This window comes from Oncorhynchus mykiss, chromosome 6 (genome assembly GCF_057628025.1).
Source record: "Oncorhynchus mykiss isolate SJ-2025 chromosome 6, ASM5762802v1, whole genome shotgun sequence".
Classification (NCBI taxonomy): domain Eukaryota; kingdom Metazoa; phylum Chordata; class Actinopteri; order Salmoniformes; family Salmonidae; genus Oncorhynchus; species Oncorhynchus mykiss.
The window spans coordinates 49,870,465-49,895,274 of NC_143027.1; the positions used below are offsets into that span (position 1 = coordinate 49,870,465).

Consider the following 24,810-nt stretch of genomic DNA (forward strand, 5'->3'; position numbering starts at 1 on the left):
TACCAGTTTGAGTTTAATTTGGTCGACAGGGCTGTCTGGGATCTGTAGCTGTTGAACCATAAATTATTTCACCAGAATCTATGGATCTTCACCTTCATTTTCTTTAATTTAGGTAAGCACCAGATTTCCACGTATTGATGTAGTCTGTATATCAAGTAAGGTTTATCTTAACAACGTTCTCTCTCTTTTAAATTCATTAACATCAGCTTTCATTACATTGACTGTACCCTGAAGCTTTTTTGTTTCTTTTTCCAGTGTCGTGGCTTTCTCATCACTGATTTCAAGGCTCATTTTAAGGCTTGCCTTCATCTCATGTATATCTTTACACACTAACCTGCCTAAATGACTCACTTCGGTGTGAGAATCCTGTTCATTGACTTCAGCTCAGCGTTCAACACCATAGTGCCCACAAAGCTCATCACTAAGCTAAGGATCCAGGGACTAAACACCTCCCTCTGCAACAGGATCCTGGACTTCCTGACTGGCCGAAACCCAGGTGGTAAGGGTAGGCAACAATACATCTGCCACGCTGATCCACAACACTGGAGCCCCTCAGGGGTGCATGCTTAGTCCCCTCCTGTACTCCCTGTTCACACACGACTGTGTGGACAAGCACGACTCTAACACCATCATTAAGTTTGCTGACAACACAACAGTGGTAGGCCTGATCACCGACAATGATGAGACAGCCTATAGGGAGGAAGTCAGAGACCTGGCAGTGGTGCCAGGACAACAACCTCTCCCTCAATGTGAGCAAGACAAAGGAGCTGATCATGGACTACAGGAAAAGGAGGGCCGACGGGGCTGTAGTGGAGTGGGTCAAGAGTTTCAAGTTCCTTGGTGTCCACATCATCAGCAAACTATCATGGTCCAAACAAGACAGTCGTAAAGAGGGCACAACAACACCCCTCAGGAGACTGAAAAGATTTGGCATGGGTCCCCAGATCCTCGAAAGGTTATACAGCTACACCATCGTGCACCATCCTGATCGGTTGCATCACAACCTGGTATGGCAACTGCTCGACATCCGACCTTAAGGTGCTACAGAGGGTAGTGCATCTGGCCCTGTACATCACTGGGCCGTACGCACTAAACTTCCTGCCATTCAGGGCCTATATACCAGGCGGTGTCAGAGGAAGGCCCAAAAAATTGTCAAAGACTCCAGTCACCCAAGTCATAGACTGTTCTCTCTGCTACCACAAGGCAAGCAGTACTGGAGCGCCAGTACTGGTCTAGGTCCAAAAGTTACCTTAACAGCTGCTACCCCCAAGCCATAAGACAGCTGAATTTATCAAATGGCCACCAGGACGATTTATATTGACACCCCACCCCTTTGTTTTTAAACTGCTGCTACTTGCTGTTTATTATCTATGCATAATCACTTTACCCCTACCTACATGTACAAATTACCTCGACTAACAAGTACCCTCTGTATATAGCCTCATTATTATTATTTTATTGTGTTACTTTTTATTTATTTTTTTACTTTAGTTTATTTAGTAAATATTTTCAATTTCTTGAACTGCATTGTTGGTTAATGGCTTGTAAGTAAGCATTTCACGATAAGGTGACAAATACATTTTTTATTTGATTTGAACTTAAGCATGCTTAATTTATAATTTTTGATTTTAGCATTTCGGTTTCCATGCTTACTGTACAGGGTGGTGAAAATAGATCATTTGTGTCATTCAAAGAGGCTCATATTTATTTTAAAAAAATTGACTTTGGTTCTCCATTCTTTCAGTGTTTAATCTCAGCCATGTTTTTGTTTTGACTGCATTGGTAGTGTTTGTCTACACAATTCTCTAGCCTGACTTGTTGTTTTGAGGTATTATCCAGTTTGAATGTTGTTTCCCACGAGTGAGCAGGTCAGCGTAATAGTACTATTATTTGGTCAGTCACAAGGCATTCGACACTGCCATCTTTTGTTCTTCTTCTTATTACTACACACAGCCACTCTCTCTTTACTGATAGCTGGAGCTCCAGTTTCCCCCTCTTCCAAATGCATTTGGAGACGGTTTTTAATTTACAATGATTACATCAAGATAGCTAACAAATAGGAAGTTAGCTAGCTGATGACATTTAATTCCCTTAGCTAAACAGTGTGTAAAATTAGCTAGCTAGCTAGCAGCTCAGTTAAAGCCGATTCATGCTTGATCTAAAAAGAAAATGCAGCCCAGAGGCTCTGTACAGAGGGTGTGGAACAATTGCGGAGCCTTCAGAGGCTTGTGGAGGTCAAATCAAGCTCCGTAACCCATCTCCATGCACCACTCAAATTTTGTAACAATGCGGAGAGCTCCGTATAGCTTTGCATTGACATGATTGGTTGATGGTAGGTGGGGGCAGTACATCCTGCATAAACACAAACTCACTTCCTTGACAACTTCCTTCACAACAGATCTGCTCTGCTCCCCATAAGCGAAAGAAGTATGAATGCCCTGACTTCTGCAGAAGCCACATTGCAGTAAATGTTGTACTGCCAATGCAGATGCTAGTGATGGGAAACCAAGGCTTTCTGAAGGCTTCGGCGCTTTCACCAAATTTCACCAAAAAGCTTCGGACATCATTGATGATGTACTTCTGATAAAGTGATACACATATGCACACTTCTTCAAAGTTAGCTGCTTAGCGATTTCAATGCATGCCTCAGAGACACATGCCTCAGAGCTTCAGTATCAAACCTAACATCACACATGACCATAAATATTATTTAATGCTGCATTCGAAACAACTGGGAACTTGGAACTCGGAAATCTCCGACTTCTGACTTCAGTGTGTTCAAGACAACTGGGAACTCAGAAAAAAATAAGCTTTGACTGTGAAAAATCTCTTTGAACGGTCATCCAACACGGGAACTTTGAGCCTCTTTCTCGAGCTCTGACCTCAAGATCACTGACGTCATGATTTGACCTCGTATTTTTCAGAGTTCCCAGTTGGTCAGCCGTACACATGCTTCACATCCGAAACAGTTCGGAACAGTTCGTGCATATACTATGACAACATTTTGTGATGTTTTTGTTAGTTTTGGTCTTCTGTAACATTTTTTTCCCGGCTGTTCCTGCACACAACATTTTTTTCTCGAGACAAGCCGAAGTCGGTAGCCGAAGTTTACGCTCCTTCGTCGTTGATTGGTCAACTGTAGGGGTTCTTCAATTAAGTGTTTGTAGTCATTCAACGAGAGACAAATCATTTATGCACATTTTTATTGTGAGAAATACTGCACTATCATCTTAGTTAGATTTGCACAACTTAGATCTCTGCAAAATCGTGAACATTTATGACAGATTTCTTGAGTTATCCTAGATTAATTCTGACTATTTTGAGGAAGTGTATACTGTCTCAAGATGGACAAACAGTAATATTGATATTTTTTTCTGTTTTTGAAGCAAAGGTATTTTAAGGGAGTATGCGAGCACACTCGTTCGGTTCGCATAGGGTCTTTGCTATCCGGGATCCTTGGGACGTCCCTAACCAAAACCATTACCTTAACCCAGCGGTTTCTAAACTAGGGATATGAAAATGGGGTATTGGGAGAATTTCCCAAATACAAAAAAAATATATACATATATTATAATATCGTCTTTGTATCTCAAAATCATTGTAATGTGGTTAACCTAAAAAACCAAAATGAAAATTATTCAAACCTTAGATCATGGGAAAAGGCCGCACTTGACCATTGCACTTGAATCATTCCCACAATGAATGGCTAGGCACACTATAGTATGAAACCACATACTATTGCAGAGACTGATATTACCGGACACAATTGAAATGGTGAAAACAGTGTGTGTGGAGGCAGAGGCACAGAAACTCACATCAATACCTTTTTCAGGTAATGCTGTTAAACAAATAATTTATGCTATTGCTAGCAATTAAGAGGAAACTCTGAACGACTAAGAAACTCCCCAGCTTATGCTCTCAAAATGGACGTTAGCTGTGAGGGCAGAGATGCCCATGCATTGACTTTTGTTTGCTATACATGTTGGGGTTTGCTATTCGCGAGGACATAGTGTTATGTCTTACGATTCCTGAGCATGAAACGGCATAGGGAATGTTCAATGTGCTGCGTGGCTATACTGACGAAAAACAGATTCCATATGGGATCGAATGGTGGGATTTTTCACAGATGGGGCTCCGTCTATGGGGTGAAGGCAATGCATTGTATGATACACCAAGAGCAACTGGCGGCAAAAGAGCTGAGCACAGAACTCAGAGATATACTGCAGCAGATAACTTCGAATGTACATCAAACCACAGCGCAAGCCTGTTTGCAAAACTATGTTGAGATATGGGATCGGAGCATGACAATGTTCTATTTCACACCAAGCCTGGATTGTTATTGAAGGGGGGGGGGGGGGGGGGGGGGGTTGGAAATATTATTAGAACTGAGAGAGGAACTGTTGTCACAGTGGATGTAAACAAAAAGAGACTTGGTTGACCTTCTGTGTAATGAAAAGAAAATAACAGAAAACAGCATCGGTAAGTGTCTCACACGAGCGATGACTGCTCACCTCCAAGACTTGGAAGAGCACTTTGGGACCTGCTTCCCAATCCGTTTGACTGTAATCCTGGATCAGTTGACATGCCGGTAAGTGAAATCAATCAGATGATCGAGCTGTCATGTGACTGAATGTTGCAGACAACACATTCAGGGGTCACTACAGAGAAGTTTTGGTTCCTGACTCAAAAGGAATACCCTGCCATCTCCCTCCAAGCATTAATGCCGCATTCAGAACGACTGGGGACTCGGAACTGGAAACTCGGAAATCTCTGACTTCCGACTTCAGTGCGTTCAAGACAGCTGGGAACTGGAAAAGAAACGAGCTCCGACTGGGAAAAATATTTTTGAAAGGTCATCCAACTCAGAATTCCAACTCGGGAACTCGGGCCTCTTTCTAGACCTCCGACTTTCCGACATCAAGATCACTGATGTTATGATTAGACCTTGTATGTTTCTGAGTTCCCAGTTGTCTTGAAAGTACCATAAAACTCATAGTAGGCTACCCTTCATAGTATGCTACCCTTCATAGTAGGCTACCCTTTGCCAGCTCATATCTGTGTGAAGCTGGATTCAGTGCTCTCGTCTGCATTAAAACCAAACATCAATCCAGGTTGGATGTGACAGCAGAGATGAGGTGTGCACTGTCGACCACGCCCTCTGACTTAGAGAAGCTCCAACGAGACATGCATCAAGCACACCCATCTCATTAGTGGTGGTGAGATAAGAGACATTTGCAACTGACTGTCATAGCCCCACATTAAAAGTATGTGACGTTTGACTTTACCAGTGTAATCCACTTTCAATGTCAATAAATTTAAATCGCAGACTGTCGGCCACACTAGCACTTGAAACTAGCATAGGTTACAACTACCCGGACGGAAAACAGTGATACACATAACATGATACACATAACACACGCCTTCTACGGGCGTGTGGGGGAGGGCTGGGAGCCAGCGGACCATTCAAACCTTTTTTGCAATACAAAATTCTCCATACCTCCAAGGGAGGCTTGACACTGACGTGATTTTGGAGGTATAGCAACGCCAGACTAATATGTCATTAATACGTATAAATCATGTATGATTAGCTTCACACATAGATATAGACTATATTTATTATTGTTATGTTTTTGTGTAGATCATTGGGTTTACATTGTAGACCTGAGCAGCTTTTAAAGCTATGGATCTTCAGACCTATTTATACCATTGGAATTAAATACTACTGTATATACGCAATATATAGTATATACACAATATACTGTATGTACACAGTATATACACACTATATTTAGCTGATTTATCCAAAGATCCAAGACTCTGGTCCCAAACCTTGTGGCATTTAATGGATAATTAAGGGACTATTTAAGGGATATTTAAGGGCGCTTTGTGTCTAGACAGACCATCTGCATGCCATATTGTATTATATCAACATACAGTTTTTAAAATAATAATTGAAGAGGAATAAGGGAGAAACATTATTTGGATATTTAGTAAAATATACTAATGAAGAGAACTTGCCTTTTCAGATACAGGATCTGTGAAAAATTGTCCAAGAGCAACACTAAGATGTAATTTTTCCGGAAATTCTATTAACTTAATACATTTCCTACAGTCCTATTTGATTATACTACATTTAGATATTAATGCTGTTTCAGTTAGATACGTTGGTGAACTTGCTGCATTTGCCATTGGCCTTCCATTTGAGAATGACTATAGACTACTGAATGAGCAATGTCGCTGGGGGATATTTTTGGTTCCCACAACACCATGGTGGAGCATGCCTGTGTCAGACAGTTAAAACCTAAGGAATCTGTGATGCTGTGAGCAGGCCTTTGATGTTTTTGCAAGCCCCAGTGTTGGGAATCCCAAGTTGAAGCAGAAAAGTGGAGATTTGTTGGAATGCTTTACTGCACACCATTTATAACTGTTTATAATATCCTTCTGTGTCTGCATATTTTCTCTGTGCACATTACTCATCAGAATAAAAACAAGAACTATGAAAACCTCGACCAACTGTCCTATGACAACAAGCGAGGACCCAAGGTATACTTGCATGGTCAATGCACGCCGCCCACCAATTCTCTGAACGTAGCCACTAGAAACTAGAAAGTCAAACAGTCAACAACCGATTCCAGAGATATCCTTATCCTGGTAGCACGTATTTTTACATTTTCTTTTATGATTTCAGTCGAGAATGGGTTTTTAGTATATTTTCAGCAAAATGAAATGCCCCCTCCAACCTTTTTTATTTTTGTGTAAAGGGTTGCATGTGTTCAAACCAAGGAGATTGCAAGTCTATTACTTTGACAAAGTTTGTGGAGATCTGGACGTGTGGGACAGGCACAATCCAGATGGCACCTCCTACCTTTCTGCAGCATTTCCTTCTTCTTTTGTTCTTTGGGAAAGAAACCACCACCACCCTCCTCCCTTCCTCCACCACTTTGATTTGCGGTTGCATCAATCTTCTTCTCCCTCTCTACTTCTAACTTGCACGTTCCTCTTTGGAGTCTTGATAACCCTCAGTTTGCATGCACAAATGCAGAACAATTTTTCCTACCAGCTTCGATTTTTTTCAGTTAAACAGATTATCTTGGAACCTTTTTTTCCATTTCTTCCACCCCCCCCCCCCCCCAAAAAAAGATAAAGAGGAACTGAAGGCAGCATGGTTCAGGGCTGAGTCCTTCTCCTCCTTGCTAATTTTGTCCCCTAACTGCAGGCAGAGAAAGTTCTCCTGTTCAGCCAAGACACCAACCTGACATCCATGCTGCTGGAGGCCAAGGACCTGGAGGCTCGCGTCATCATCCTCTCTGCCAGGTCAGCTCCCATCTACATCCCTCACTGCACTATACCTCTAAACCTCATATACCACACAGACACGTCTTTATTATGAGGCCATCAGGACTCGATGACATCATTATACAGTAGTAGTATATAGTAATACAGGTTACACACATGCAGTATATATTATATCATATTAATATAATAATAATATATTAAGAATGAAAAAACAAATATACTGTGTCCCTATGTTATTGGTACCCTGGCCTGTAGTGGTCCTGTACATTTTGGATGAACTAACCATTTATTGCACCGAACAAAATAAACATTGACATGTACTGTACTCTTGGTGTAGTCACTGGAGATTGACTGGAGCTGCCATTGTGGTAATGATGTGTATCTGACTGTAGCGAGGACGAAGCGGCGTCGGTCTACAAAGCTGCCCGCCAGCTCAACATGACGGGCTCTGGCTACGTGTGGCTGGTTGGAGAGAGGGAGATGTCTGGTAAAGCTTTGAGTGAAGCACCAGATGGTATGTCCTGCTCCTATACCCTATGCCTCTCTCACAGACTGTGTGACAGATCGGTCATGCTGGTCACATTGCTTTATTATTCAAATGTTTTATCCTCATTGGCTAATCAGTGTGGTGTGTAATACATTGAATGTTTGAACGTTTAAACATTTGTTTGTTTAAAGGTTTAAAACAAGTTATTTCTCATTGTACTGTGCTTTAAATGTCTAACATCTTTTGTTTGTTCCATTTTTAGTTTGTGTGTTTTTTTTCAGTAGACAACAAATGAAATAGAGGTTTTTGTAATCTACATTGCTTTGAATTCACGTTAATATGAGTGTCTGGCTCTCATGGGCTAATTTAGAAAAAGTGTGTTGCTACCCCCACATTGAAGTGTAACAGAAAGCCGATGGTAAGCTACAACTGCATTTTTTTTTGTTGCCTGGCTACATGTATGACACGTCTGTACATAACCTTCACTTCAACATGCTCACTTTGCCCTAACCCATGTTCTGTACAGTATCATCCCCAACCTAACTCCTATCCTTAATAGGTACTTGTTGTTTCTATATAAGCAAGTTTAATGTTCATGGCCTAATATTAGCCATCTCGGGTCGAGTGCTTCTCTAAAACTGTGATTTTGTTGACTGGTCAGGCTTGCTCGGCCTTCAGCTCATCAACGGCAAGAACGAGTCGGCGCATATCAACGATGCCGTGGCTGTGGTGGCACAGTCCATCCAGGAGCTCTTTGAGAAGGAGAACATCACAGAACCGCCTCGCGGCTGTGTAGGCAACACAAACATCTGGAGGACTGGACCGCTCTTCAAACGGTAAGGCCACAAGTAATAGTGAGAGTAACTAAACAAACACTTTTTGTTTTTGTTTTTGTTTATTTGCACACAGTCAGAAGTAGGTCTGAGTCAGCTTGAAATAACCAGAATATAACCAGAACAGTCCTGTATGGTCCTCAGTATAAGACAAGGGCCAAAACATAAAACTGAACATGCTGGCCCAGGCACCTGAGGTTGCTGGGAGACAGGGCAGGGAGGGCAGTCTGAAAACAAGACCTCCTTTCTGAGCAGTTCTAATTGGAAGTAGACCAAGTCAGACCCCTGAAAATCATCCCTGTCTCATTGTGCATTCTCTGAGAAATTAAGCTTAGTTTCCATTGGCATTTAGGGCCATGCAGGTCAAATTCAAGTCGGGTTGGGCTAGCCTTGGTGGGTACATCTCAAATTGCATTTCCTTTGCCTCCAAAATGTAGTGTCTGGCTTTTGGCAAGACTACATAGACAGAACTCAGAATTAAGGGGATAGAGGATTCTACATCAGAGGACTTAGGGTGCGTTTGTCAATTCACTTTGGCTATCTACTCTGATTCCAGAGCACTCTCGCCTGAGTGTGCCAGAGAGCAGAATAACTGATGCATTTACAAATGCTCAACACCCGTTGAATATGGCCGGTGTCAGTAAATGTTGTTTCCAGCCACACAGTTACAGTCACCAACGCTCTGTATAACATTAAATCAGCCTAACCAGTTCTGCTAGTGCGAGTAAAATGGTCAGAGTGAGGTGTTCTCTCATTTGTGTCTGGAAGTAGCTAGCAAGCTAGCCAACCTTAACCAGTTAGCTTGGGTGCTTAACTGCTGTTGTGTTGTCAGAATGCTCGCATCAACCCTAATCCTCGGCCAGAGGGTTGAGTGTGCGCTCTGAACGCTCTGAGAGCGAAATGCTATGAATTTATGTATGGACAATCTGACAACATTCTGAATTTACAAATGCACAGAACGCACTTTGAGCGCACTCTGGCACTCCAGATTGAATTTACGAACACACACTTAATTCGAAATGCGTTGCATTATAGTTCCAAAAAGATCCCCCACCCCCACCCTCCTCCCTTCATCCTCATTGTTTTCAATCTCCCATCTCACCCCCTCTCATCAACCAAGCCCATCACGTCATATTGGGATGATTTGTCTGATGATGCCATCCCTCCGATCTCCCTGTTGGACTCTAGAGTGCTGATGTCATCCAAGTACCCAGATGGCCTGACAGGACGCATCGAGTTTAATGACGATGGTGACAGGCGGTTTGCTACCTACAGCATCCTCAACTACCAAAAGACCAGGCTGGTGCAAGTGGGCATTTTCAACGGCACGCAAGTACGGGGGGTTTTATTAAATGTTTTATGTTACCAGTTGTACACAATACAGTATTTTTTTAAATTGAGTGTTAAATTAAGTAATTATGCCTTGGTGCTATCATTTTGTGCTTGTGTTATTATCAAATGTATAAAACCAAGTTGTATGGGGAACATTAATATTTGGGGTGGTTTGTACATGGAGGTGAAATAACTAGCCCAATTAAATTAGCGTGCCATATGATTGTACTGTCTGAATTACTTTTTCCCATACTAGCCATTCTATTTCTTTGGTTTTGTAGGTGGTGATGAATCCGCAGAGGAAGATAATTTGGCCAGGAGGAGAGACGGAGAAGCCAAGAGGATACCAGATGTCTACCAGACTAAAGGTAGCTACTACGTCCAGCACATGGCCGTAGCCAGGATCTGAGTTTTAGTGAGGTCTGGAGGGGGAGGGGAAGTGGGCTTTATCCCCCCCCCCCCCATCCAAGACATTTTTGGAAAGTTCAATTTAATTTAACTCTAAAATGCTATTTGGAGAACAGCAAAAACTAGCAAAAATTAACCCTGCCATTATCACATTGGTTGCTGAAGCTTCATTCACCTCTACACCTCTACACATTCTACAAACACATAGCCTATTAGCTATACAATTTGCTTCTACACATTAACTCAGCACCGGGATTATCAGTAATCAAGGTAAGACCCAAGTGCAGACTGTGTGAAGTAACAATGTTTATTGTAACAACAGGGGCAGGCAAACAACAGGTCAAGGCAGGCAGGGGTCGATAATCCAGAGTAGAGGCCAAGGAACCTGACGGCAGGCAGGCTAAGAGTCAGGACAGGCAAGGGTCAAAACCAGGATGATGAGAAAAAGAGAGACTGAGGAAAAGCAGGAGCAGAGACAAACCGCTGCTTGACTTGAACAAAACAGGTATAAATACACAAGGGAAGATGGGTGACACCTGTAGAGGGGTAGAGACAGTCACAAGGACAGGTGAAACAGATCAGGATGTGACAGGGATTGAAAACTATAATTGAATATGTACAGAGGGATCTGTTAGCATAAAAAGTATTTTATTAGGGACAGATGTATATTTACTGAGGGGGGGGGACTGGTCCAACTCAAGGTGTCATAAAAAAATGCACCCCTCTGCCCAACATTACAAATATTTTCACATGATCCTCCCCTTGTATTGTTAAATAAATTGAACACCCCCCCTCTCATAAAATTGCCTCAAAACAATGTTTACAACCACAAACAATAAATGTAGCAACCCTATGTTTATAAACGTTGATATCAACTTTTCCACTTGAGCATGTTTTTTGGGCCAGAAGGTTGAGGGTTCGCTGACCACCACGGAGAGATCACTCTCCCTAACTGTTTCATTACACTATGATCAGAAGCAGCTGCAGACAATGATTTTCCACATTTTGATGCCATAAATATAATTATATAAAATATATGCAACAAATTTTCCCACCAACAGGTTTCTGTGCCTGTGCACCACACAACCAATGAACGAAGCATATTTTGGTCACTTCAAAATGACGATTTGCCTGTTCAACACCATAATAATAGACTATGTCAATCTCGACAGAAAAAAATTAAAATACATCCCTCCCTACTAGGGCTAACCCAATTTTGGTCGACTGAGATTTCTTTAGTTGAGCAATGGCAAATGTATATATTTTTCATGGTGCACAAGACATCCGCCTGATTCGCGCTTGTCTCAGTGGACTAATCTGTTGCTGAGGCCGCGGGGATGGGACAGTCCATCACTCTAAGAAATGTGCTACTGAAATTGCATATGGTTTTATTATGTAAGAACAATGGTGCAACTAGGGTTACAAAATTCCTGGAACTTTCAATAAACTCCCTGGTTTTCCAGCACGGCAAGTCCGAACCCAGCTCAAATCAAGTGCCGTGGGGCTCCCTCTTGAGTCATTTGGATTGATTGATTGATTTCATCAGTTAAAAAAATACATATATATATATATATATATATATATATATATATACACAAATATTTTTTAAGTGACCGAGATTGAAAATAACGTTTTTTACATAAATACATATACAATTACATAGATACAGACACATTACAGAGATACAGACAAAAAATGCTCAACTTCCAGATGAGTATTAAGGGAGAGTTTAAGTACAAATGTTGTCTGGTCTGTAGCTTATTCTTTAGATGTTTGGGGCTGCTGGCGAACCATGATGTGCAGGCATAATCAATGTGACACAGGACTAGTGCACTTGCCAGAGTCTTTTGGGTGCATATAGCTAGGTTTCCATCCAATTGGGGACCTAATTTCATGCAAATATTCTAAAATCTGCATAAAAACAACATGCACATTTCAGAGTTCCCTGTGGCGCCAGTGAACATGACAGTAAATATTTTAATTTACCGGACATTTGAGAAATTTACTGGACATCAATATGCATTCAGAACCGACCTGGCGCAGCCAACGAGGGATGTTGGCCAAATTAGCCACATTTACGTGTCTTTAAAAACAGATTATAACAAATTATAAAACCACTATTCATTGGGTTACGATGTGTAGCACATGCAAAACTTCATAGCCTATTTTTTTGTTTTGTTTTTAGGCTACTTTCCGAGAACAATAATTGTCCCCATCAAGGTTCAGCTGTCAGAGATTGTAGCTCTAAATTCATTAGGGTTTTGGATGCATAGGCCTATAGGCTTGCCTGCTGTATGATATTAATATAAAATATATTAGCATTTTGGCCTACTGATGGTTGTATATAGGTATAGCGATTGTGCCTACACTGGTATTGGTATGTTCGCTCTAACCAACAGCTTGCAGATACAGCGCAGGTACAGCCACATGATTTAAAATCTAGATATATTTTACCTTTATTTAACTAGGCAAGTCAGTTAAGAACAAATTCTTATTTTCAATGACGGCCTAGGAACAGTGGGTTAACTGCCTGTTCAGGGGCAGAACAACAGATTTATACCTTGTCAGCTCTGGGGTTTGAACTTGCAGCCTTCCGGTTACTAGTCCAACGCTCTAACCACTAGGCTACCCTGCTGCCCCATTATGAGATTATTATGGATAAAAGTACGAGATGATTTCTATTTGTCAAATGGCAGCCAAGCATCGGTCATCATTTCGCCAGAATAAAACCCTAGACATTTATTGAAAGGAGCATCAACATCATCCCTGTGCACTTTCACCACCCTGTGAAGTTAATAATAACTTATTTCATCTGTAGCCTAATAAACTGGCTGCTTTCTCATGATGTGACATTTTTTTTTATCTGACCCTGTTAATGTCAAGCCATTTTGAAGATGCTGGAATGTATGTTTGTGATGAACATGTACAGGCCTACAGGACACTTTTGAAGTAGCCTACTCAGATGAAAAATGTGTGACTGGTTGTGTTTCTGGCACATATAAAAGGTAATACATTTTACAAGTTTAATTATAAATATTAAGGTCATATTGAAGCTTTAGCTTCTATGTGAACAAAGAATATCGGCTCGGATTGGAGAGGAGGCAGAGCGTGTGTTAAGCTCTTCTGAATAAATTGGCCTGCGGGAGCATATGTGGACACATTATTATAGGATGACTTGGGAGAATGATGATCTGCAACTGACAGCGCATTCAGAATCAGAAGTAAAAATACAGCCAGACTGACCTGCTACTGTGCCTGATCCAAATCGAATGAAACATGCAAATCACAATCTGCCATTATTCAACTGACATTTTCACTGTAACCTAGAGTAGAAGTTAGTACTCGCTTGAAAACAAGAATTAAATTATTCATTTCATTGTGGTGTTGTAGGCTAGTCTGCAATTTTATTGCCCCAAAAACAAAATCAATAGGGGAGCTTGTTGAGCTGTTTGTCATGTCTACTTTCATGCGCAATGATGCACCTTGCATCTCCGCTGCCTTTTAGGTAGTCCTATTTGTTCTTGTGGTTTCATATTGAAATTGTATGCAGCTTTGAATGCTTTTATGTTTGGTATGATTGCTCGTTAGCCTATACCAGATCTGTCACTATGATAGAGGGCAGGATGGATCGTTAGACTGGTAGACTATACTGACCTGTGGTATAGTAAAAGTTAGCACACGGAAAAGCGTAGTGCATAAGGGGACTACCAAAACACCTTGGTATAGGGGAGGTGCATGCAAGCAGATGAGGATATGTGGCTAGTTATATAGTAAAACCTGCAACTACATCATGTAAACCAGGCAAAATAATGCACTACCCTCCCATGTGCCAAATAAAAAAAACACACAACCCTCCCCAAAGCAAAAAAAATACATTTGACAACCCTCCCCTATTTTGGAAAGCCCCCCCCCACTCCCTTAGCTAAATGTAAACAAATGAGTTTACTTTACATAACTTTTTTTGTGCCGTTTTAAAAGCAAATTTCCTGCAATTCTACACATTTTGCCATGACTTAGGCCATGTTAATATTATATCTAAGTGACAGGGACTAACAAAATCAATGGGGGCCCCCTAAAGGTCAGGACCACTGGGCAAATGCCCTGCGTGCCTGGTTGGTAATGATTACTAATGGTTTAGATAGCTGGCAAGACTAACTAGACTAACTTGCCAATCTAAAACATTTTATGAGATGGGCTCATTGAGTGACTATCGGTGAGTGACATACTATACATCAAGAGAAAAAACAAGTTTAGAAGTTGCACCTACTACTCTAACTCTCAACAGTAAGTAGAAAAAACTGAGGTCTGGACCTTGGTGTGCTCATGTGCAGCTACCGCCCTGGTCTTGCATAACCGGGGGTGTATTCACTAGGAACCAAATGGCTAGAAACGGAGAGAGACCTACCTGAATTTGTCCAATTGTTTCTGTTGAAAACTTTTTCTGTGGCAAAAAAATTTGCTACGGTGTGCGCTAATGCATACACCCAAGCACTTGTTCCTTGTGTTGAATGTCTGTGTACCAAAATGTGTTGGCGCCATACTTGCCCTTCTCTATTGTTCACAGATAGTAACCATTCATCAGGAGCCATTTGTCTATGTCCAACCTACAACAAGTGACGGAACTTGCCAAAAAGAGAAAACTGTTAATGGACTTAAAGATGTCCAAAAAGTTATATGCACTGGCCCCAATGGAACCATCCCAGGTAATAAGACAGCCACAGGATATACACAAGTACTAGTTCAGTATAGTCCGTCTGTATTGGCTGTATATGTTGATTTGCTCTCAATATCCGTTTTTTCAGCTGATTTTGTGTTTGTCGTTTGTCCCTTATAGGACAGCCTATAGTACCCCAATGCTGCTATGGCTTTTGCATTGACCTCTTGATTAAACTAGCGGATACCATGAACTTCACCTATGAGGTTCATCTGGTGGCTGATGGGAAGTTTGGTACACAGGAGCGGGTAAGTAAGATGATCATATGGTTCTGCAGCTTTAGAACCGAACCCCCTTGTGCTATGGAATACCATCCTCAAGGTTCAAGGTAATGTTTATTATCACACAGAGAAATGCAGTACTGGCTACATGTGTGGTATAGTGTGGACTACCACATATGAAATGCCAATCGATGTGTATTCTTGGGTGTTATTTTCCACCTTCACCACAGTTCATATTTAATTACTTTATTGGGACCAACAAATGACAGACTAGTCCATTCGATTTGATTGTATTTTGTCTGTATATTGTGTAGGCTGCGAAAGGACAATGTTTTTCTAGACAAAATCACCAATTGAAAAACAATAACAACAGATAATCAATGGATATTAAAAAAAAAAATTGGCCAGTAGGCAAAATCTTTGCTAACTGCAATAATATAAGGGTACATGTACAGGTTATGTGCATAATGCTAAAGTGCAATTTAGTCCAACATCTTATGTAATTGTAGGATCGCATTTGTGATCAAACAGTTTTTGGCTGATCCAAGCATCAATCAGGTTTGGAAATGTCAACTAAGTATGTAGAGTACAGTGGATGCCCCTCTCTTTCTATATCAGGTGAACAACAGCAACAAGAAGGAGTGGAACGGCATGATGGGAGAGCTCCTGGGTGGCCTGGCAGACATGATTGTGGCTCCGCTCACGATCAACAACGAACGCGCCCAGTACATCGAGTTCTCAAAACCCTTTAAGTACCAGGGGCTTACCATCCTCGTGAAAAAGGTATGCTCTCTGCTCTTACTCCTGCTGCTCAGACAGGCACCCATTGAAGCTATTGTTTTCTTCCTACAACTATGACCCAGTATAGTACTACTCACAGTAGAATGAATGAGTCACTGGCTGTTGTTTGACTGTAGGAAATACCACGCAGTACTTTGGATTCGTTCATGCAGCCCTTTCAGAGCACCCTGTGGCTGCTGGTGGGTCTATCGGTCCATGTGGTGGCGGTGATGCTCTACCTATTAGACCGGTTCAGGTAAAACAACGACATGTCTGTGCACAGTAATAACCTGATCACATTAATAATAAAATAGGCCTTTTAGCAGCCACTTTTATCAAATGCTACTTACAGTCATGCATACATTTTCATATGGGTGGCCCCAGCGGGAATTAAACACATGACCCTAGCGTTGCAAGTGCCATACTTAACCAATTGAGCCACATAGGATCGGGAAATTCCCCATACCTTTCCTATGCCACAGGTTCCCCGTGCATTTGTAATGAACGGCTGAAATAATTGTTTATGTCTGTGGCAAGTGAAACTTAACACAACACAGGCACGTGAAATAAAGAACTGCACTGACATCCCACTGGGGACAGACGTCAGCTCAACGTCTCTGACGCTCGTCGGATGTGGCAGAGTTTGCAAACTATTACAGACTACAAAGGGAAGCATAGCTGAGAGCTACCCAGTGACATGAGCCTACCAGACAAGCTAAATAACTTCTATGCTCTCTTCGAGGCAAGTAACACTGAAACATACATGAGAGCATCAGCTGTTCCGGCCGACAGTGTGATCACGCTCTCCGCAGCCGTGTGAGTAAGACCTTTAAACAGGTCAACATTCACAGACGGATAACCAGGACGTGTACTCCGAGCATGCGCGGACCAACTGGCAAGTATCTTCACCAACATTTTCAACCTCTCCCTGTCTGAGTCTGTAGTACCAACATGTTTCAAGCAGACCATCCTGTGCCAAAGAACACTAAGGTAACCTGCCTAAATGACTACCGACCCGTAGCACTCACGTCTGTAGCCATGAAATGCTTTGAAAGGCTGGTCATGGCTCACATCAACACCATTATCCCAGAAACCCTAGACCCACTGCAATTTGCATACCGCCCGAAGAGATCCACAGATGATGCAATATCGATTGCACTCCACACTGCCCTTTCCCACCTGGACAAAAGGAACACCCATGTGAGAATGCTATTAATTGACTACAGCTCAGCATTCAACACCATAGTGCCCTCAAAGCTCATCACTAAGCTAAGGACCCTGGGACTAAACACCTCCCTCTGCAACTGGATCCTGGACTTCCTGACGGGCCACACCACGTGGTAAGGATAGGTAAGAACACACTCGCCACACTGATCCTCAACACGGGGGCCCCTCAGGGGTGCGTGCTCAGTCCCCTCCTGTACTCCCTGTTCCCTCATGACTGCATGGCCAGGCACGACTCCAACACCATCATTAAATTTGCCGATGACACAACAATGGTAGGCCTGATCACCAACAACGATGAGACAGCCTACAGGGAGGAGGTCAGAAACTTGACTGTGTGGTGCCAGGAAAACAACCTCTCCCTCAATGTGATCAATACAAAGGATATCATTGTGGACAACAGGAAAATGAGGACCGAGCACGCCCCCATTCTCACTGACGGGGCATTAGTGGAGCAGGTTGAGAGCTTCAAGTTCCTTGGCGTCCACACCAACAAACTAACATGGTCCAAGCACATCAAGACAGTCGTGAAGAGGGTACGACAAAACCCCCTCAGGAGACTGAAAAGATTTTGCAATGGTCCTCAGATCCTTAAAAGGTTTTACATCTGCACCATCGAGAGCATCCTGACAGGTTGCACCACTGCTTAGTATGGCAACTGCTCGGCCTCCGAGGGTAGTACATACGTCCCAGTACATCACCGGGGCCAAGCTTCCTGCCATCCAGGACCTCTATACCAGGCGGTGTCAGAGGAAGGCACTAAAAATTGTCAAAGACTCCAGCCACCTTATTCATAGGCTGTTCTCTCTGCTACCACACGGCTAGCAGTACCGGAGTGCCAAGTCTAGGTCCATGAGGCTTCTAAACAGCTTCTACCCCCAAGCCATAAGACTCTTGAACATATAATCAAATGACTACCCAGACTACTTGCATTGCCCCCCACTCTACCTACATGTACATATTACCTCAATTACCTCGACAACGGTGCCCCCGCACATTGACTCTGTACCGTCAATTCAAAGTGAATTCAACAAAGATTTGAAATTTTGTCATTGGATTTATGTTGATTACTTTTTGCATATGCAATCAGTTTTCCACATTGTGTTCAGAAGGAAAAATATTGTTTTGTTGAAATTACGTGGAAACAACGTTGATTCAACCAGTTTGTATCCAGTGGGAAAGGTTGGAGGTTTGGTGTCTTGAAAGAGACCTGAGCTCACATGTGTCTTGTGTGCACCGCAGCCCATTTGGAAGGTTTAAAGTGAATAGCGAAGAAGAAGAAGAGGACGCCCTCACCTTATCCTCCGCCATGTGGTTCTCTTGGGGGGTCCTTTTGAACTCCGGGATAGGAGAAGGTAAATATCCACTGGCCTAAGTCTATGTACGTGTCTAAAATGGTACCCTAATCCCTAGATAGCACCAAGTGTATATAGAAATAGGTTTTCACTTCAGATGCAGACTACCTCGTAGAATTATATACTGTATAGAATATTGTCATTTATTAATAGAAACATACAGTATATAGTAATTCAATAGGATCTTTGTAGACTACCTATTCAAGTGGACATTGAAATTGGCTGCTGTTAACTGAGTGACTATGTTTGTGTTTGTGATTGTGTTTGTAGGAGCACCCCGGAGCTTTTCAGCAAGGATCTTAGGTATGGTGTGGGCTGGATTTGCCATGATCATTGTGGCATCCTACACAGCCAATCTGGCAGCCTTCCTAGTGTTGGACCGGCCTGAGGAGCGCATCACCGGCATCAATGACCCCAGGGTGAGCACACACACAAACTAACATGGAACCCAAACCGGCTGTGTGCGTGCGCTATCGTGCATACATTTATTTTGTCGTCGTCGTCCCCCCCCCCCCCCCCCCACACACCAAACGAGATCACGACACACAGGTTAAAAGGCCCTTCTCCCCCAATTGCTCAGTTTGGCCGAGTGGCCAGCTCTCGGCCGAGTGGCCAGAGTCTTGGTGGTTCCAAACTTCTTCCATTTAAGAATGATGGAGGCCACTGTGTTCTTGGGGACCTTCAATGCTGGAGCAAAAATTTTTGGTACCTTTCCCCAGATCTGTGCCTAGACACAATCCTGTCTCGGAGCTCTACGGACAATTCCTTCGACCTCCTGGCTTGGTTTTTGTCAACGGTGGGACCTTATACAGACAGGTGTGTGCCAAATCATGTCCAATCAATTGAATTTACCAGAGGTGGACTCCAATCAAGTTGTAGAAAAATGGATGATCAATGGAAACAGGATGCATCTGAGTCTCATAGCAAAGGGTCGGAAAATACCTATGTAAATCAGGTATTTCTGTTTAAAAATAATAATAAATTAGCAAAAATAAATCTAAATCTGTTTTCACTTTGTCATTATGGGGTATTGTGTGTAGATTGTGGAGGATTAAATGTTTTACAATTTTTAGAATAAGGCTGTAATGTAACAAAGTTTTGAAAAAGTCGAGGGGTCTGAATGCTTTCGAAAGGCACTGTAGACTCCGATTAGCTCTTCCTTGGGTCCAGCAACATTAAGGCAGTTATATACAATTAAAAACTGATTTCACAACACATTAAGTGTGTGCCCTCAGGCCACTGCTCTACTACCACATGTCAAACACAAAATCCAAACACAAAATCCATGTGTACGTGTGTGTATAGTGCGTATTTTATCATGTGTGTCTTCACAGTCCCCGCTGGTCCATAAGGTGTATTTTTATCTGTTTTTTAAATCTGATTTTACTGCTTGCATTAGTTATTTGAAGTAGAATAGAGTTCCATGTACTCATGGCTCTATTTAGTACTGTGCGCCTCTCATAGTCTGCTCGGAACTTGGGGCCTGTGAAGAGACCTCTGGTGGCATGTTTTGTGGGGTATGCGTGGGTATCTGAGCTGTGTGCTAGTAGTTCAAACAGACAGCTCTGTGCATTCAACATAGCACTCCATATACATTTAAGGGCCAGCAGAGCTACCTTGTTCTGTGCCAATTGCAATTTTCCTAAGTCCCTCTTTGTTGCACCTGACCACACGACTGGGCAGTAGTCCAGGTGTGACAAAACTAGGGCCTGTAGGACCTGCTTTGTTGATAGCATTTCTTATGAAGGCAGAACAGCGCTTTAATATGGACAGACCTCTCCCCATCTTAGCTATTTTTGCATCAATATTTATGCATTGTTCAGATATAATTACAACATACACTGAGTATACAAAACATTAAGAACCAGGCACACCGGTTTGTGTCAAGAACTGCAACGCTGCTGGGTTTTTCACGCTCAACAGTATCCTGTGTGTATGGTCCACCACCCAAAGGACATCCAGCCAACTTGACACAATTATGGGACGCATTGGAGTCAACATGAGCCAGCATCCCTAGGAAGGTGTTCCTAATGTTTGGTAAACTCAGTATAAGTGTACCGTAATCAAATTGAATAAATGAAAGTACCATAATGTTTAGCAGGCATTCGTTTGCATCAAGCCTGTTGTGAGCATTTGGTCTGGATTGGTGTCATTGCATGCCACATCCTTGGCCTGAGGGAGGGTGGTCAGCTCATGAGGATGGCAATCATACATCTTCGTATTTTTTATCATTCATTTTACAGTATTGTATTGTACTAAGGGCCGTGCACAGACCTGTCAAAAATACCAAAATACCAAAACAAAAGGTTGCTTTAGAGACTGGAAGGGAAAAGGGGCATGTGCACAGGTAGAGAGCCCTATCTGTGCACTTGCCTGATTGATGGTTTGAAAAAAGTTGCATTAAAACCATGAGCTCTGCTTAGTTTTTTTTGCACAGTCTGGACACACTTGATCAGTCTCTCATTCACAATTTAACAAGCACTTGATAATGCCTAAAATTTCCCGGTAAATATATAATTCACAGTTGATAGGCTAATATTGTCACCCATCAGACTATTCTTGATTTAATCTTGTCTTTACATATACTAAATAATATACAGTATTTAATATACACCTACTCACTCCAGGATTTGTCTTTATTTGTACTATTTTCTACATTGTATAATTATAGTGAATACATCAAAACTATGAATTACACATATGGAATCATATAGTGACCAAAAAGGTGTTAAACTAATCAAAAATATATTTTATATTTGAGATTATTCAAAGTAGCCACCCTAGCCTTGATATCAGCTTTGCACACCCTTGGCATTCTCTCAACCAGCTTCATGACGTAGTCACCTGGAATGAATTTCAATTAACAGGTGTGCATTGTTAAAAGTTACCTGTGGTATGTCTTTCCTTAATGCGTTTGAGCCAATCAGTTGTGTTGTGACAAGATAGGGGTGGTATACAGAAGATAGCCCTATTTGGTAAAAGACCAAGTCCATTTTATGGCAAGAACAGCTCAAATAGGCAAATAGAAACAACAGTCCATCATTATTTTAAGACATGACGGTCAGTCAATCCGGAAAATGTTAAGAACTTTGAAAGTTTCTTCATTTGCAGTGGCAAAAACCATCAAGCGCTATGATGAAACTGGCTCTCGTGAGGATCGCCATAGGAAAGGAAGAGCCAGAGTATTTGCTTAAATCACTGGACTAAACAGGTGGTTATTAAAGACAGGCTTCTATTTGAGCCAGGCGTCCATTTCCTTAATGCATATTTTGCATATTTTGCTCACTTGCATATTTAATTGTTGAATTCCAGCATTCACTTCCAGCATTTTTCTAAATTTGTTCATTTCCTGCACTAATGTGTAGTTTACACACTGTATCACATTTATTTTGTCTTAGTATGCCTTTATTTCAAATAAAAAACTTCCTTAGCATAATCATTATTCTCCTCTTTGACTGTTAATCTTCAGGAGTTTTTACTTTCACCATTAGGGGGCGATCTGACAATTTATTGGGGTCTGTACTCCCGAAGTTGTTGACTGTTTTTGTGCTTGCCAGTTAGCTAGCAGTTGTCAGCTGTTAGTAGCCAATGGTTAGCAGTTTCTTTCTGCCGATAAAAAAGGATTATTGTCCAAAAAAATTTAGTCATTACTGAATTATTTACTGTAACAAATCAAACATTAAACCTTGTAAACAACTCATGGTAACCTTGTAAACAATTTATTTAGACCGGTGTTTTTTTTAAACAGGTTTATTTGCTGGAATGTGTGCCATTGTCCTGCTATTAAAAAGGGACAGGCGGCTATTTGAGATTCAGCGTTTGATTGAATTATTATGGTATAGTTCTTCTGTACGTGCCTCAGTTTGTAAAAGTGTGGCTCTAGCAGCGTTAGAGTTCTGGGTTTGACTCCCACTTGGGTCACATATGAGAATATGTGGACTCACTGTTGTATGAAAGCTTATGCTACATAAATGGTATACTGTATTTTACCGCATTACAGTACTGTATGCAATGCAATTTTAGCAGTGCGAACCCATGTGTACCCCCTGTTCTCTTTTATGCACTCCTTGACCCAGAATGCACCACGCTGCCTATTAAAAATGAACGGTTAGCATTCCCATTGGAGTTAAGACTAATGCTAACAAGATGGAGGTCTTTCGCTAAATCGTCTCTGTCTTCTCCTTCATTTTATTCTTCTTGGTAATAGGAACTCTTAGAGAGGGCCCAAATAGACCTTGGGTGAAAAGCTATTATTGAAAGTCGGCAGTATAGGGAGTGTAGAGTAGAGTAGTAGTAGTACTTTATTGATCCCAACTTGGGAAATTGTTTAAATCACCACAAGCATCATCAGTGATTACAAAGACACACATATAAAAAATAGATGCACCTGATGCACCTAGGATCAATGAAAGATTGAGATTAATTTAAAATGATAAGAAATGCTGATGGCATTCTGGGGAAACAAGCAACAGCAACATTCATTGAGTGCAGATATTTTATGGGTGAAAGCTTATGTAAAGGACAGTCATGGAGGATGACTGACTGACTGCTGTGCCTCTGTTTGTGTCTCTGTGTCTCAGCTGCGAAACCCATCAGACAAGTTCATCTACGCCACAGTGAAGCAGAGTTCGGTGGACATCTACTTCCGGCGCCAAGTGGAGTTGAGCACCATGTACCGCCACATGGAGAAGCACAACTACGAAAGCGCTGCTGAGGCCATCCAAGCTGTGCGCGACAAGTGAGCAACAGCTGGGGTAGCACCAGGGGATGGGGGTGGGGGTTTAATACACTGAAAATTCCAATGGGGGAGGCCATAATGCTGAATGTACAGTATTTATGCTATCCCAGGTGAGCAATAGTGTGAGGAAGACAATAATGACATGATGTGGTTGTCTAGTGTGCATTTTCGTACACTCATTCAATCCCTTCCTCCTCTTCCCTGTTGTCCGTGTCCCTCCCTCCCTCAGTAAACTGCACGCGTTCATCTGGGACTCTGCCGTCCTGGAGTTTGAGGCATCACAGAAGTGTGACTTGGTGACAACGGGAGAGCTGTTCTTCCGCTCCGGCTTCGGCATAGGCATGCGGAAGGACAGCCCTTGGAAGCAAAACGTTTCCCTGTCCATTCTTAGGTGAATATTGGCCAGCAACAAGATACTATTGAAGCAACATGCTACCATACAATATTATAATAAGGGTGGTTTCCTGGATGCAGATTAAGCCTGGTCCTAGACTAAAAAGCATGGTCAATGGAGAGTCTCCATTGAAATACTGTAGCTTTTTAGTCCAGCACTAAGCCTAATGTGTGTCCAGGAAACCACCCCATAGTATACTCTATGTATTGTATCAGTATTTACTGTTTGAGACCTAACCTAAAGTATGATCTGGCTCTTCTCCCATAACAGCTCTCATGAGAATGGGTTCATGGAGGAACTAGATAAAACCTGGGTGAGATACCAGGAGTGTGACTCCAGGAGTAATGCCCCGGCCACCCTCACTTTTGAGAACATGGCAGGTATGTACGGTTCTCCAATTTAGTCCATAATGATACAGAAATGAGAGGAAATGCAAATAGTAAACTGGTGTGTAAAGGAAGTAGCCCCCCTTGTGTGAGCCAGAACGTTAGTCTATAGCAGGTGTGTAGGTATTCAAATTGGTGTGAAGGTATTTCATAATCTGCAGAAATTTGACAGATTATTGTCATTAGATTCATTGTGCTCAAAATGGTTCTCCATGGAGGATGCAGGGGCCACTGGTGACTTGGGTTAATAGTATGGCCTGTGCACCGCAGGCAGTAAAATAACAGGTTGGCATGTCCAAATTGTCTCCTAACAGGTGTGTTCATGTTGGTTGCTGGGGGTATCGTTGCTGGAATCTTCCTCATCTTTATTGAGATTGCGTATAAGCGCCACAAAGATGCCCGCAGGAAGCAGATGCAGCTGGCCTTCGCTGCGGTCAACGTGTGGAGGAAGAACCTACAGGTATGATCTGCCCGTCTTCACACATCAGACAACATCCTGTAGAGTAGGGTCTCAAACTTGCAACTCGCAAGCCACATCTGGATCTAATGCGGCCAGTGGGGATCTTAGTAAATCCGGTCAGCGGTTGTAAAATAATAATAATAATAAACTTCACTGGGGATAGACTTATAGTCTATTGTTGA

The 24,810-nt window shown here is 42.1% G+C and overlaps 1 protein-coding gene across 3 annotated transcripts in view; it reads left to right on the plus strand.

The window, feature by feature from the left end:
- The window catches only part of grin1b (glutamate ionotropic receptor NMDA type subunit 1b), a 55,283-nt gene that overhangs the window by 18,680 nt on the left and 11,793 nt on the right, over positions 1 to 24,810 (plus strand). For 2 of the 3 annotated variants that reach the window (XM_036980378.2, XM_036980380.2), the window contains exons 4-19: positions 6,481 to 6,543; positions 7,217 to 7,314; positions 7,689 to 7,810; positions 8,445 to 8,619; positions 9,805 to 9,949; positions 10,230 to 10,316; positions 14,921 to 15,059; positions 15,191 to 15,318; positions 15,910 to 16,074; positions 16,209 to 16,327; positions 18,538 to 18,650; positions 18,921 to 19,069; positions 23,231 to 23,388; positions 23,618 to 23,779; positions 24,053 to 24,162; positions 24,483 to 24,628. In XM_036980378.2, the coding sequence (XP_036836273.1) occupies positions 6,481 to 6,543; positions 7,217 to 7,314; positions 7,689 to 7,810; positions 8,445 to 8,619; positions 9,805 to 9,949; positions 10,230 to 10,316; positions 14,921 to 15,059; positions 15,191 to 15,318; positions 15,910 to 16,074; positions 16,209 to 16,327; positions 18,538 to 18,650; positions 18,921 to 19,069; positions 23,231 to 23,388; positions 23,618 to 23,779; positions 24,053 to 24,162; positions 24,483 to 24,628 (2,079 nt within the window). The remainder of the gene's footprint in view (positions 1 to 6,480; positions 6,544 to 7,216; positions 7,315 to 7,688; positions 7,811 to 8,444; positions 8,620 to 9,804; positions 9,950 to 10,229; positions 10,317 to 14,920; positions 15,060 to 15,190; positions 15,319 to 15,909; positions 16,075 to 16,208; positions 16,328 to 18,537; positions 18,651 to 18,920; positions 19,070 to 23,230; positions 23,389 to 23,617; positions 23,780 to 24,052; positions 24,163 to 24,482; positions 24,629 to 24,810) is intronic. The other variant, XM_036980379.2, reaches the window with a different exon arrangement.